We start from the raw sequence: 14,522 nt of genomic DNA, 5'->3' as shown, positions 1-14,522 counted from the left end.
TATTTATTCTGAGAGAGACAGGGAGAGAATGAGAGGCTGAGGGGCAGAGAGAGAGGGAGAGAGACAGGATCCCAAGCAGGCTCCTTGCCGTCAGCATAGAACCCAACGTGGGGCTCAAACTCACAAAACTGTGAGATTGTGACCTGAGCCGAAATCAAGAGTCGGGCGCTCAACCAACTGAGCCACCCAGGCGTCCTTTGATAATTTATATTTAAACAGCCACATGTGGCTAAGTGACTACATATTGGACAGTCCAACCTTAGATGTTTCATCTCTTAGAGAAAGACTAGAATCACCCACCCCAGATTCCCCTAACATCCTCCCCAGCGTACCTGACCAAGACCTTCGAGCTCCAAGCAACGGGGTCTAAGTGTTACTACTCTCAAGTATGTTTGAAAACATGATTTTCTTTTCCAGAAAAAGAACCTGAGGTAAGGGCAAGAACAAGCACAGCGCTCCACGCAAGAAAGGTAACGCCATCGCCACGTGGGAAAACACAAACGTTTTACATCTTTACTGGGGAGTTGTTACATCCGCAGAACCATTTTTCCAAATTTTCGAGCCAAGATTTATGCATTCCAGTGCGTTCAAAGCTTATCTCCAGCAAAACTGTAAGTAATAATAATAATTAACAACAACCAGTGGAGATGGGGTGGGGTGGGGGGAGCTGTTGGGTACAGGTGAAACAACACTGGCCAAATGTTGACAATTTTTGAAGCTTGGTAATGAGGACACGGGGATTCTTTATACTGCTCTGTTACTCTCTGTGTGTTGAAAAATTCAAAATAAAAAGTCTTTAAAAATAAGTATCCTTAGCAGGGGCTCAGTCGGTTGAGCATCCGACTTCGGCTCAGGTCATGATCTCACAGTTTGTGGGTTCAAGCCCCGCGTCGGGATCTGTGCTGACAGCTCGGAGCCTGGAGCCTGCTTCAGATTCCGTGTCTCCTTCTCCCTCTGCCCCTCCCCCGCTTGTGCTCTGTCTCTCTCTCTGTCTCTCTCTAAATATAAATAAACATTAAAAAAAATAATAAGTATCCTTAGACCTCACACATAATGTATAGAACAAAAGTGCTGGAAAGATGTAGCACAGAACAGAGAGTGGATCTAATTTTTAACATCACGTACTTAATTTTCTTTTTCTTATTTAATGGTTTGAAAAGGTGATACATTCAAGTACTAAAACAAAACGAAACAAAACCAATCTACACTGCATCTCTATCCCTGTCTCCCAGTTCTAGCTGCCCAGACCCCTTCAGAATTTCTCTGCAAATATACACCTGTATTTTCTCTTTTTTTACTCCTAAAGCAGCACACTGTAGGATTATTCTGTATGTTGTCTTATACTTAACAACATATTTTCATTTAATTAAGTAATTAATTTATTATTATTATTTATTTTAGAGAGAGAGAGCATAAGTGGGGGAGAGGGGCAGAGGCAGAGAGAGAGAGACAGAATCCCAAGTAGGTTCCATACTCAGTGCAAAGCCTGACGTGGGGCTCGATTCCACGACCCTGGGATCATGACCTGAGCCGAAACCAAGAGTAGGACGCTCAACTGACTGAGCCACCCAGGCACCCCTGTTTTAAGAAATCTTTTTTAAGCAATCTCTATACCCAACATGGGGCTTGAACTCATGACCCCAAGATGAAGAGTCATACACTCTGCCCACTGAGCCAGCCAGCCACCCCTCTTAACAACTTACTTAAGACATGTTTCCACCTCGGTACCTGGAGAGGGCATTCCTTTTTAAGCTGCATGGTATTACACTGTGCATGCGCACTGAAGTTTGATATGGTTCTGGGTAGTTTCCATTCCTTTGCTGATACAAACACTGCTTCAGCGAAACCCATTCAAATATTCTGTGTTTCTTCCTTCTTCTTTTCCTTCTGGTATTCTCATTATGATATGTTACACTTTGTTTTGAATGTTTATTTGTTTTGAGAGAGAGAGAAAGCATGAGTAGGGGAGGGGAGAGAGACAATCCCAGGCAGGCTCCGTGCTGTCAGCTCGATCCCAGGACCCATGAGCCAAAATCAAGAGTCAGATGCTTAATCGACTGAGCCACCCAGGGGCCCCTGTTACACTTTTTACAGTTGTTCCTCAGTCCTTGGATATTCTGTTCTGTGTTTGTTTAGTTGGTTTTCAGTCTCTGTTTTCCTTGCTTTTCGGTTTTCAAGGATTCTGTTGATACATCCTGCAGCTTTCCTCAACCAGGTCCAGTCTACTGAGAGGCCCATCAAAGGCGCTCTTCATTTCCACTGCGATGTGGGCTTTTGTGAGTTGCTTTTATCTCTAGCATTTTTTTTTTTTTTTGGTTCTTTCTTAAGATTTCCATCTCTGCATTACTGCTGCCCATCTGTTCTTGCGGGCTGTTTTCTTTATCCGTTAGAGGCCTTAGCATTTTAATCATGGTTGTTTTCAATTCCCAGTCTGTTTTCAATTCAACGGACCCTGTCATGTCTGGTTCTGATGCTTGCTCTGTCTCTTCAAATTCTGTTTTTGCCTTTTGGGACGCCTTGTCATTTTTTTCTTGGTGGCTGGACATGGGGTTCCCGGGGAAGAAAGGAACTGCTGTAAATAGGCCTTTAGTGACATGGTGAGTGGGGGGGAGCAGGGCTGTACTATCCAATGACGAGGTCTGTCTTTAGTGAATTTCAGGAGTGTTTCTCAGCTGTTTTCGCCCCCCTCGGGTGGGACAGGCTGGCTAGAGTGGGCTGGGATTGGGTATTCCCTTCCCCAGTCAGCTAGGCTCTGCTAATGCCCCAGTAGGTTAGGCTCTGGTTAACTAGTCTCCCCTGAGGGCGGGCCTTGTTAAGAAAAACAGAGTGCTCAACCCTATTTCAGGAAGTACCTTGCCCCGCCCCCTGCTGGAAGCCTCTGGATATTTTCCTCTGATACTAGGAGAACCTAGAAGGAGGTATATTTCACAATATGGTGGGTGGTGAAATTTGAAGTGGGGTTCGTGAGCTAAGAAAGAATTCTTGAGACTACTTTAGTGCAAAAAGGTGATTTTATTAAAGCACGGGGACAGGACCGTAGGCAGAAAGAGTTGCACTGGGGTTGTGAAGAATGACTGATTATATACTTTTAAGTTTGTGGAGGGAGGGGAGGGACGTATAGATAACAGAGGTCTCCAAGGAGTTTTTGGATGCTGAAAGCAGGGTCTCCCAGGACCCTGAAGATTTAGCTATTGTCAAGGTAAGGTTGCTTTTAGTTTTTAAGGAAGTGTCAACATTAAGCATTAAGGCAGCCATGAACGTCTTGGGGAGTATTACACTGACATCTATCAATGGGCTGCAGGCTGTAAGGGCATTTAATTTAAATGACATTTTTCTTGCCTTTGTTTCCCTCATCAGTGGGGGTCCCCCTGGAGTTAACTCTCAGAGTTTTGGGCACTGAGCCTCCAGTGAGCGTTCAGATTTCTCTGCCCCAGCACTGGTTTCTACCCTAAACTTCTTTCTGCTCTAGTAAGATAAGACATCCTATATCTGCCAACTGGTCTCTTCAGTCTGGGGGCGGACCCCACCTGTGCCCCACCCCCACCCCCACTTGTGGATCCAAGAAGACTGGCTGCTTTTTCAGTCTCTTCAGCTTTTACTTATCAGGACAGAGGGAGACTTCTGGGCTTACATCCAAAACCGGAAACTAGAAGTGTTCTTACAAACTTATTTACAGGGGCCTGGGTGGCTCAGTTGGTTTAGCCTCTGACTCGTGGTTTTGGCTCAGGTCATGATCTCACAGTTCGTGGCATTGAGCCCTGACTTGGGCTCTATGCCAACTGTGTGGAGCCTGCTTGAGATTCTCTCTCTCTCCTTCTCTCTCTGCCCCTCCCCTGCTGGCTCCCTCTCAAAATAAATAAACTTTAAAAAATCTGATTCGTAAATCACATAAGTTTACGGAGTAAATTTAATTTAGGAAGTATGCTAATATTTTTGTAGAATAAATCTCCAGAAATGGATCGTAGGGTCAAATGGTTTGTATAGTTCTGTATTTTTAAAAATGTTTTATTTATTTTTGAGGCGGGGGGTGGGTCAGAGAGAGGGGGACAGAGGATCTGAAGCAGGCTCTGTGCTGACAGCAGAGAGCCTGACATGGGGCTCGAACTCCTGAACCATGAGATCATGACCTGAGCTGAAGTTGGATGCTCATCTGTCTGAGCCACCCAGGTGCCCCATAGCTCTGTAATTATTTCCAATCTGTAAATATCGCCAAAGTGCCAGTGACCCAGTTTGCTGTAATTCCCCCTAGCAATGGCTGAGGCTACACGCACAAATATTTTAGAGACACTTCAACATTGGCGTGGATCCTGTAACTTTGAGGGACATGTTTAGCTAGAGAGAGTAAGTCAACATATTAGGTAAAAGGAATCAAATGTGACATTTAAGACATAAGCTCTTGTCCTGCAACTTTCCTACTTAAATGACACCTACTCACCCGTTTAGAAGGTTCATCTAAACAGCTAAGTGATACGTATCTTCATGCCCAGTGAAATTTCTTCAAGTTTGAGACTGTTTAATTTTGCCAATTACAAAGAATTCAGTAACGTACACGCCAGTGTTAATGGGGCGCCTGGCTGGCTCAGTTGGTGGAGCATGTGACTCGATCTTGGGGTCATGAGTTTGAGTCCCACATTGGGCATAGAGATTACTTAATAAACAAAGAAATAAAATATCTTAAAAAAAACCCAAATTGGTGCTAATGCAAATAATCTGGTTTTATCTATCTCATTAACTCAAATCTGCCACTTTAAGGAAATTATATAAATTATGATATCCTCTGTCAAAACACCATTAACAGAATACTTACAACTGTAAATGGGTAAAGCTTTGAAATAAAGACTGATCTATACTAGTGAGATGTCAACCATCAGACATAATCCAATAATCTAGCCTACTGGCTCAGAAGCCAGCCCTAGAAGAAAGTCTGTCTGAGTTCAAATCCCATCTAGGCTACTTGTGGGAACTCTTTACAGGCTGAATTACTTGCAAATTACTTAACTTCACAAAACCTTAATGCCTTCAGAGACTGATGTGAAGATTAGATAAAATGACCTGTTAAAGGTGCTGTAATCATCGATAAATGGTTCTCCAAAGGAAGGTTTGCATGTTGTTTATCATACTTGAATTTTTTACATGTCAAATATTTTGATTCTCTTTTTTAAAATGTTTATTTATTTTGATATATGTAGAGAGACAGAGAGAGAGCACGTGTGAGCGGGGGAGAATCCCAGGCAGGCTCTGTGCTGTCAGTGCAGAGCCTGACGTGGGACTTGATCTCACGAACTGTGAGATCATGACTTGAGCCAAAATCAAGGATCAGACGCTTAACTACTAACTGAGCCACCCAGGTGCCCTAAATACTGATTCTTATTGATGGAGCCACATGTCAAGAAAATTTCATCTTCAGAAAATGTACAAAGAAACACCAATTTGAAAGAATTCTGTGTATTAGTAGTGGTAGGGTTAAAGGTGGAGTGTAGAGAATGTTGCTTTGGCGTTGAACAGACCTGGCCTTGAGCACTGCCTCTCATGTTCAGTGGGGAGATGCTTTGGCCAAACAGCAACCTCTCTGTCTCTTTCCTTAGCTGGACAAGGACTAGAACAATTGCTATCTTCCAGAGTTACTGTGAGGGTCAAATGAGATAACGCCTGGAAAGGGCCCGGTGCAAACTAGGACCTTCATAACCGAGAACTGTCATTAGTTATTCGAATCATCCAGTCAATAATATTCATTAATCAGCATTTATCAAGTGTCTATGTTATGCCCAACACGGCTCTAGGGAAGCCAATGAGAAAAAATGAAATGCAAATATTCTGTATGTGTGGTGTGAGATTAAAACATACATGTGTTTCTCAACATAATGGGAATATATTTAACATACATATATCTTGCATGTCCCGTACAACTCTGTTAAAGAGTAAAATGGAATGGAGAGGAGGGTCAATGGAACACCTCCTTATCTCTTTTTGTAAGAGCTCTAACTGTCCTATAAGCTTAGAGTGGCTAATTCTGATTTGAGGGGCTACAAGCCAGCTGTGTCACACTGTCTGATTTTTCATTCTGTTTGGGGACTGAAAAAAATGAGAATGTGTCTTATCATTTCATTATTATCAGGCCCCGCGCACCTCATGAATGACATAAGATGACAAAGCACACACACACCATCATAGACCGATATTGCTAATGGATACCGATACAAAAATGTGAATGAAGTCTTCATTAGAATCAGGCAGTATATTAAAACAATTATATATTGCAACCAAATAGAATTAATTCACAGGGTGTAAGTGTGGTTCAGTGTTAGGAAATCGATTTTAAAAACTTATCCAATTAATATGACGTAGAAGAAAAGTCACGATGAGCTCAGCGGACACTAAGATTCATTTGGTATTTCAGAATCCATTCCGGACCTAAAAAAAATTAAAACAACTGTTAGTTAACATGAATAGGGAATCACTTCCTTAACATAATGATCAAAAGCCAATGTCAGGCTTCAATGGACAAATAGGAAAAACGCTCCTACCAGATACACATCCAGTATAATTCCTAATTCTTAGGTAGGAATATCAAGCAAAAAGAGTGATGTAACATAGTTCTGGATGTTCAACTTAATACACATACTAAGAAAACTACGTAAGATGTGTAAAAATTGAAACGAGGCAAAATGATCTTTATTTGCAGGTGATGTGATTATATACTTGAAAACTCCAAAGAAACAACCGGGAAACTATTAAAACTCATAACCTAATTAAGGCACTGGTTGCAATATCTGTAATTAAAAATATATTATTTTTTTAATGTTTATTTTTAACATTTTTAACATTTATTTATTTTTGAGAGGGAGACAGAGCGATCAGGGGAGAACAGAGAGGGAAGAGGACAGAGGATCTGAAGCAGGCTCATTGCTGTCTGCACGGAGCCTGATGTGGGCTGGAACCCACGAGCCACAAGATCATGACCTGAGCCGAAATCAGGTGCCCAACAGACTGAGCCACCCAGGCACCCCCAAATGTAATGTATTATTAAAATGGCACTTCTAGGGGCGCCTGGGTGGCGCAGTCGGTTGGGCGTCCGACTTCAGCCAGGTCACGATCTCGCGGTCCGTGAGTTCGAGCCCCGCGTCGGGCTCTGGGCTGATGGCTCGGAGCCTGGAGCCTGTTTCCGATTCTGTGTCTCCCTCTCTCTCTGCCCCTCCCCCGTTCATGCTCTGTCTCTCTCTGTCCCAAAAATAAATAAACGTTGAAAAAAATAAAAATAAAAATAAAATGGCACTTCTAGTCGGTGAGGAAAAAGGACAATTCAAAACTGTGAAAACAACGTGTTTATTGTGGGAAAATGGGATTCTTACATCATTCTTTAAAATGAACTATAAGTGGGAAAAAATCAAATATTAAAATGAACAAAAACATGACATTTTTAGAATCTGGGTAGGGTAAGAGTCTGAGTGATAAGGCCTTTCTAAGCCTGATGGAAAACAGAGAAGAAAAAAACCCCAGGTATACCTGGGTTCAATTAAAATTTGCTATACTACAAAGGTGCCTGGGCGGCTCAGTTGGTTGAGCATCTGGCTTTGGCTCGGGTCGCCATCTCATGGTTGGAGGGTTCGAGTCCCACATCCGGCTTTGCGCTGACAGCACAGAGCCTGCTTTGGTTTCTCTCTCTCTGCCCCTCTCCACCTGTGCTCCTTCTCAAAAATAAATAAACATTAAAAAATTTTTTTTTAATTTACTATTCTACGTAAGTAGATAAATAAATGACAGTAGGAAAAACCGACAGCATTTCGTACTCATGAATTTCCCAAGTATTCAACAGAATCCGGCAAAATGGTAACACAAAGATAATCTAAGAATGGCAAAGAACATAAACAGGTAGATTACAAAAATACGAAATTGCTCACCTCACTCATAAAAATTACAAACGAAACTAGGTACTAGTTTTTCACAGATAGGATTAGTAAAAATAAATTTTATTACTAATAAGAATAATCTGATTATTTAAAACTGGATGAATAAATGTGGACAGGTACTGTACATAGTTGGGACGAGGTAAAATGGTTCAACTTGCCTAATGAGCAATTTGGCAATGTTTGCCTAAATTTAAGGTAGAGTTTGGTAGAGCAATTTCTAGAAATGCATCCTATAGACATATTCACGCATGTAAGCAAAGATATACGTACAGGGAACTTTTTTCAGGAGTTTTTGTAACATAAAAACCTGAAGCCAACAAAGTATTGTAATTGGAAAATGCAAAATCATGATAAATCCATCCAATGTGACTGAATACTGTTTAAATCATGGGGAAAAAAAAGCCCCAAAACCCAGTCGGTGTAGCTACAGGTATTCACGTAAGAGTCTTAAAAATACTGAATTGGTGAGTAAAAGCAAGATACGGAACAGTAATGTATAGTACAATCTAATTTTTTTCTTTTTTTTTTTTTTAGTATTTATTTCTAGGAGCCCTATGTGGGGCTCGAACTCAATGAACTGTGAGATCATGACCTGAGCCAAAGTCAGATGCTCAATGGACTGAGCCATCCAGGTGTCCCCAGTCCAATTTCTGAGGGAAAAGAATGTACGAGAAACTCTTCTGAGTGGCCACCTCTGGTGAGTGGGTCACTGGGTCACCGGGCTTGGGTGCAATGACCCTTTTTACCTCACACCTTTCTGCGTGGGCTCAAGCTTTCTTAATAAGCACGAATTAATGACCCCACCTTTCTTGCCTCCAATATTTGAAACATCTTCCGTGTGTCCCTGCAGCCCATCCTAGCCTGTGCCGCAGGTACTCCCGTTTGTGTCCCTGCTCACCTTTGCTCTTCCTTTTCCTTTGTGCATTTAAATCTTGTCCATCCTTCAAGGGCCAGCTCAAAGGCCAACAAATCCATGAGGACTCTCCAAACTTCTCAAAACAATGCTGCCCTCTTCCTTCTCAGTATTCCCACGAAATTACTGAGCACGAAAATGACAACACACAGGGTTTTGGGGTTTTTTGCAATGCTGTCTGCACTCAGTTCTTTAATTGATGTAATTTGCATCACACTGTTGTGTATTTCATTTACTTTCCAACCTATTTTCCAATTTTTTATTCTCTATTTTTTCCAAGTCAAGCATTTCAGAGAAAGCATGCTCAAATTTATTTTGTCCTCCCCACCCCACGTTATAGTCCATGTGAGGCACGGCATTCAACAAATACTTTTACTTTTTAAATCAGTCATATGTGAAAGCTCCCTCAGGATCTATATGTATCAAAAAAACAGACCCTTGTCATTTATGTTCCTAGGTCCTGGGTCACATGGCCGACATTACATTTCCTTCATTTAGGGATGTGCAAATGGCATCAAATCCACTTTTTAGAGCCAATTCACACTTTGTGTGTCTGAAATTTCCCATTCAAGAGAGTCCCCCAAAAACAGATCTGATTTGATCACAATTTGGATAGTAAGCAGAACACTTATTTAAATTAGCTAACAGCTTCCTACCTATCATCCCCATATACAAAAATAAACCAAAAAAACCCCCCAAAAACCAAAAAAAACCAAAACCTGGGCTCATAAAACAGTATTTCAGTAACAAGGATGTAAGAATACTGAATCCTAATTAAAGAAGAGAGATATAACATTGTAATACCAATTTTATCCAGCGTAAGAAAAATTTTAAGCTTTATTTTGATAAAACATTTCAGATTCCCTCATACCACAGCATATCAATAAGCAAGATGTACATGTACTGATTTTATCCTACATGTCAAGCCCCAAATTCCCAATCCCAGGTAAGCAAGTTGCAAAATACAAGTGCCGATAATTTAACTATAGGTAGTATTTTAAAGAAAAGTGAGTGTTCAGCACTTTAAATTAAATGAGGCTTTAATCAAAGAGAGACTTAATACCACAGGGTGTCTTTTTTGCAACAGTAATGAATTCAATCAAGTCTGTGATTCCAAGCTCGAGCGACAGTGTTCTGTTTGAGGCAAACAAGCAAAGGCAATCAACTCTTCGGTGGTATATTACAGTATGTACTATATATTTTTGGACAATTTCATTCCATTTTTAGCACTTGGGAATCTAAGGAAACAAGAATTAGAGAAGAGCTCTGATTCCACTTTGGGGAATGCAATGTAATGGCTCTGTCTTGGCACAAAGGTACACTGTAACACTGGTGGTGGTCTTTGATCAACTTCCCACGGTAATTGAATCACCAACAACTATAACTCTGATCAAGGAACACACAGATTTTACCAGAAGAAAATTCTGTACTTCCAGTTTTAAAAAGCAAACGGTTCTATGAAGACGCAACCATTTGAATTATCTGAGTATATACATTTAAGTTTTTACAACTTCATGCCTTAAGTTTTGACTTCCAAAGTATCATTTCCTGGACCCAACATCAAATATTTACACGCTATGTGTTTCACACAATATAATTTTAGAAACCGTAAGTTGCACAAAGTAATCGTAAAAGTTTTTATCAAATTCATGTTTCCAGTGATCTTAAAAAAGACAATTTATAGTTGTTTTTTTGTTATCTAGAAAATCCTAACTGTATGTGAAAAATTAATCAAAGAAAATCTGTAACTCTGATAATTTTCCACCCTTAAAAGGCATCGCTAAAAATAAATAAAAGGGCTCCTCTGCCAATGAGTAATGACGTCAAGGAGCTTCGCAACCCTAAGCCACTCTTGAAAGCAATTTTAAGTTTTACCTAATTTCCAGTCTTAATATCACTATTTTAATTCAGGAAAAAGATATGACCTTTTGAAGTCCGTGGCATCAGAAATGGCACTTTTGGACAAGAATCACAACTGAAAGCTAGTGGAAAAATGAACCTGAGCACAATTTCTCTCCACGGATGAGAGATATGCTCAAGGTACAGTAGAAACAGTAGTTCAGAAACCTTGAGAAGCTCAAATATCTTGAGCCATTTTTGTTTCACTAAACAATCTGAAGTAAGCATTATACTCACTTTTAAGAATAAAGGAAAATATAAAACATGAAACATGCAGTAGGAGTCACCAAAAGTTCGTTTCCTCCCTTTGCTTTGGGCACACTGTCTCACTTTTTGTTCTCTACTTTGTTACCAAAAAACCCAAAAGCAGATCTCTGCTCAAAGCAGTCATACTTGAGAACACTATAGGGTGTGCATATGATTTTTTCTCTTTTCCCATCCACCCAGACCTGAAATCTACATAAATATTTCCATGTATACTTTTCTCCCATTTGCATGAAGTCTGAGCCACTATATAATTTACACGGAAAAAATCGGGGGAGGCAGCTAAAAATCACTGGCGGTTGCCAGGTTCCTCAGTCTGTCCTGCTTCTTTAATCATTTTTATTTTTTTAATATGATAAAGACAAAAGCTCTAGCTGGAAATTCACACAGTTCAGGAACATGTTGAAAATGTTTTTTACCATAGTCCTTAAGATTCAAGTAAATGCTCCCAAATCAAGTATCATAAAGCTGCTAATTAGCAGCTCAAAATAATCAGCCATTCAAATGACGTTGAAAATGTTTGCTGAACTGTTTTTATGAAAGCTCCCCCTTGTATTCTAGAAGGTTCCAAGTACTGGAGTCCACAAACTAGCCACTTTTAAGAAGGAATTCTTTTGACCAAAATGTACCCTAAAACCAATCTTCTCAATTCCTTTCTTTTCCCAAAGTTGTTCAATCACATTTTAAGGTGGGGAAGTATATGAACCAGGGTGTTTTGTATGGAACTGTACTCTTTAAGAAACCTAACGTTTTAGTCAACGGAGAAACTTCACAACATACTTAAACCCTACGTATTTTAGATATGATTTCTCTGTGCTGCATAAAATATACTGTAAGGAAGTGTGTTTTGACTCAAAGGATACACTGAAATGCTGCAGTATGACAACATATTCTTAGCATAACTTAAAAGGAAAGCATGTATTTTAACAATTCCAATGTTTTGTCATTGGGGCTTAATTGGAACTTTCTTTTCTTTTTCCTTTTGATTCTGCATTTCTGTTTGAGAGGGCATCTTTTATTTTTAAGCTGTGTTTGAGACTATAAAGAATATGCTAATGGAACTTAATATATAAATATAAATAATATATGAGCAACATATACGTATACATATACCCACGACGCGAGCATCAGACCACTGATGTTGTACTTTCGGGGTTCACACGAATGAGTCTAGATGCGTTCCTCAGGTCCTGGAGTTGCTTGGCGGGTTTCCCCACACCTTCCTCAAACCTTTTCTCCACCACGGGGAGGACGGTCTCATATAGAAAGGATGCATTCTGTCTGATAAAGGCCTTTTTCTCTGGATCCTGCTCACACCGAAGGCTATAATCCACATGCTGCACAGCGACCAAAATGATCTCCACCAGGCTCTCCAAAAGTACCATGTGCAGCTCGGGGAAATACAGCTTCAGTGCCTCTTCCAAGAAGCCCATGGTCTGTTTGGTAAAAGCAACCACCGTGTAGCTCAGGTTCACCCAGCAGTCGTCCCCGGTGTACTGCTCAAAGTTCCTCACCCCACAACTCTTCATCTCCTCTTTGAGCTTGCCCAGGGCCTCTGGAGTCATCAAGTTCATCCTCCTCCACATCTCCTCAGAGTTGCGATGTTTAGTGGCTTCGATGATAATTTCTTTGTAACTGTGCAAGGCCCCTTGGATGTCTTTCACCAGAAGGGCATGGATGATGAAGGTGAGGTCCAGTCCGATGTCACCCAGTTGCTGACAGTGCTCCTTGGCCACTTTGACACACTCAGCCGCTGTAGAGAGGCTCTCCTTACTGTCAAACACCTGCTTGCTAAAAGCATCCACGAACATGCCCATGGCTGATCTCGCCCAGACCACAAAGGCAGAGTAGCAGCCACTGTCAGTGCCTGCAAAATCCGTCTCGAATTCCCTTGCAGTCTCAAGGAGGCTTGTAAAGAAGACGTGGCATAGCTTATGGATATAGAGTAAAGTGGCACCCTCGATGCGAAGCTGGCGGATTGCGGTATGCACAGCTGCTGCCCTGTTTCTCAAAAACAGCTCACAAGCCTTTGTGCACTGGCCAAGCCGGATTAGTTGAGAAACTGCCCTTCGAGTAGCCTTGGGACCACCTCTCAGGGAACGATCTGGGGAGAGTTCAAAAACTAGCACCTCCGTGAGCTGTCGGACGCGCTCATCCACTTTGGCCCTTAGTTCTTTAACAGGCGGTGGGCTGGGCTTATCTTCCAGGTAATGGTTCAATTTGTCCAGCAGGTCAACGGCCCCTTCAAAGTCCCTCTGGGCGATACAGACATCCAGGTCTTCAGGCAACTCCTGGATCCACTCCATTGAGAGGTCCACCTTCTCTTCTTCTACCTCAGGAACAGCTGGTTCGTCGTCTTCTTCGTCCTCAAATGGGTTACTGGCCTTGGAAGGCACCTGCGGTGGTCCTCGTGGGGCCGCTGCCTCCTCCTGTTCCCTGCGTCTTTTTTCACTGAGGGCCCTCTTGGTTTCCTCCAGCACTTCCAGCCACTCTCGTTTGATTTTAGCATTTTCCGCCTGAAAAATACGGCTCTCGGGAAACATTAGCAGCTTGAACATGTCTTTCATGGGCGGGTTGTCCTTGACATTGACCACGGCCAAACCATCCAGGGGATAGAGGGCGTTGTAGCGATACATCCCACGCCTCTGAGGCAGCCAGGTGGCCACCAGCAAACAGTCGTTCATGAGAAAGCCGTGCACCCGCTGCAGTTGGGCCATGTGGTCCGCCTCGTATTCCACCAAATCCCCGTTGTACACCAGGTACTGCCCCGGCGTCTCCAGCAGGTGCCTGCAACCTTCCACCTTCTCAAGCAGAGTGGTAAGAGTGCGCTGCTTCCCTTCCTCGCCCGGACCCGCACCGTCGCGGGAGGCGCCCCCGGGTGTGGGAAAAAAGCCAGCCTGGCCCCGCAGGTGGTCTCGGCCCCCCGCGCCACCTCCTCCTTCCTCTCCTCCAGAGGCCGCGGCGGCCCCGGCGGCGGCGGCGGCAGCCGGGAGCAGGGTAAGCGGGATGCTCTCCAGGCTGCTCTTCTGCTCCGTCAGCAGATGGCTGAGCTGATACATCTCGCTCTCCAGGTAGGAGATCTCGCGGGCAGTCTCTATGAACTGCCGGTAGTTCTGGTAGACGTTGCGCTTCAGGTTCTGCGCCGTCTCCTCCGCCAGCGCCTGGATGCGCTGCCGGTGCTCCTGCAGGTCCCGGTCCCCGTCCGACTGCTGCGAGAGCTGCTTCACGTACAGCCGGGCCTCAAAACCCCCCGATTCCAGCTGCCGCCGCAGACGGCTCGCCCCACTGTCCGACATCGCCATCGCCATTTCCCTCCGAGTCTCACGCAGTCGCTGTCACTACCGCCTCCGCGGGTGCCGCCGCGGTCGAGACCCACCCAAGTCCCGCGGAGCTCCAGGGCTGAGGAAGCAGGACGGAAGGGAGACGAGTACGCCTGCGCCCGGGTCTGAGTTTCAGACTGCGCCTGCGCAGCGGCCGAGCGCAGACAGCGCGCCTGCGCGGGAACGCCAGCGGCTAGGGCTCATGCGCCGGAGGCTCTG

At 43.2% G+C, this 14,522-nt stretch overlaps 1 protein-coding gene across 1 annotated transcript; it reads right to left on the bottom strand.

Moving 5' to 3' along the window:
- Positions 1-6,233: 6,233 nt before the first annotated feature.
- EXOC8 (exocyst complex component 8) lies at positions 6,234-14,390 on the bottom strand. Its single transcript, XM_047088642.1, has 2 exons — positions 12,101-14,390; positions 6,234-6,411 (listed from the first exon to the last, which is right to left on the bottom strand). The coding sequence occupies exon 1, from the start codon at positions 14,289-14,291 to the stop codon at positions 12,111-12,113; it is 2,181 nt and encodes a 726-aa protein (XP_046944598.1). The 5' UTR covers positions 14,292-14,390; the 3' UTR covers positions 6,234-6,411; positions 12,101-12,110.
- Between the last annotated feature and the right edge of the window lie 132 nt (positions 14,391-14,522).

The sequence above is a fragment of the Lynx rufus genome, unplaced genomic scaffold (genome assembly GCF_022079265.1).
Source record: "Lynx rufus isolate CCGP_SWC_20201006 ecotype Redwood Valley unplaced genomic scaffold, mLynRuf1.p SCAF_25, whole genome shotgun sequence".
In the NCBI taxonomy this organism is placed as follows: Eukaryota; Metazoa; Chordata; class Mammalia; order Carnivora; family Felidae; genus Lynx; species Lynx rufus.
The sequence above is the reverse complement of the archived record's forward strand: the minus strand, read 5'-3'. Positions and strand labels throughout refer to the sequence as shown.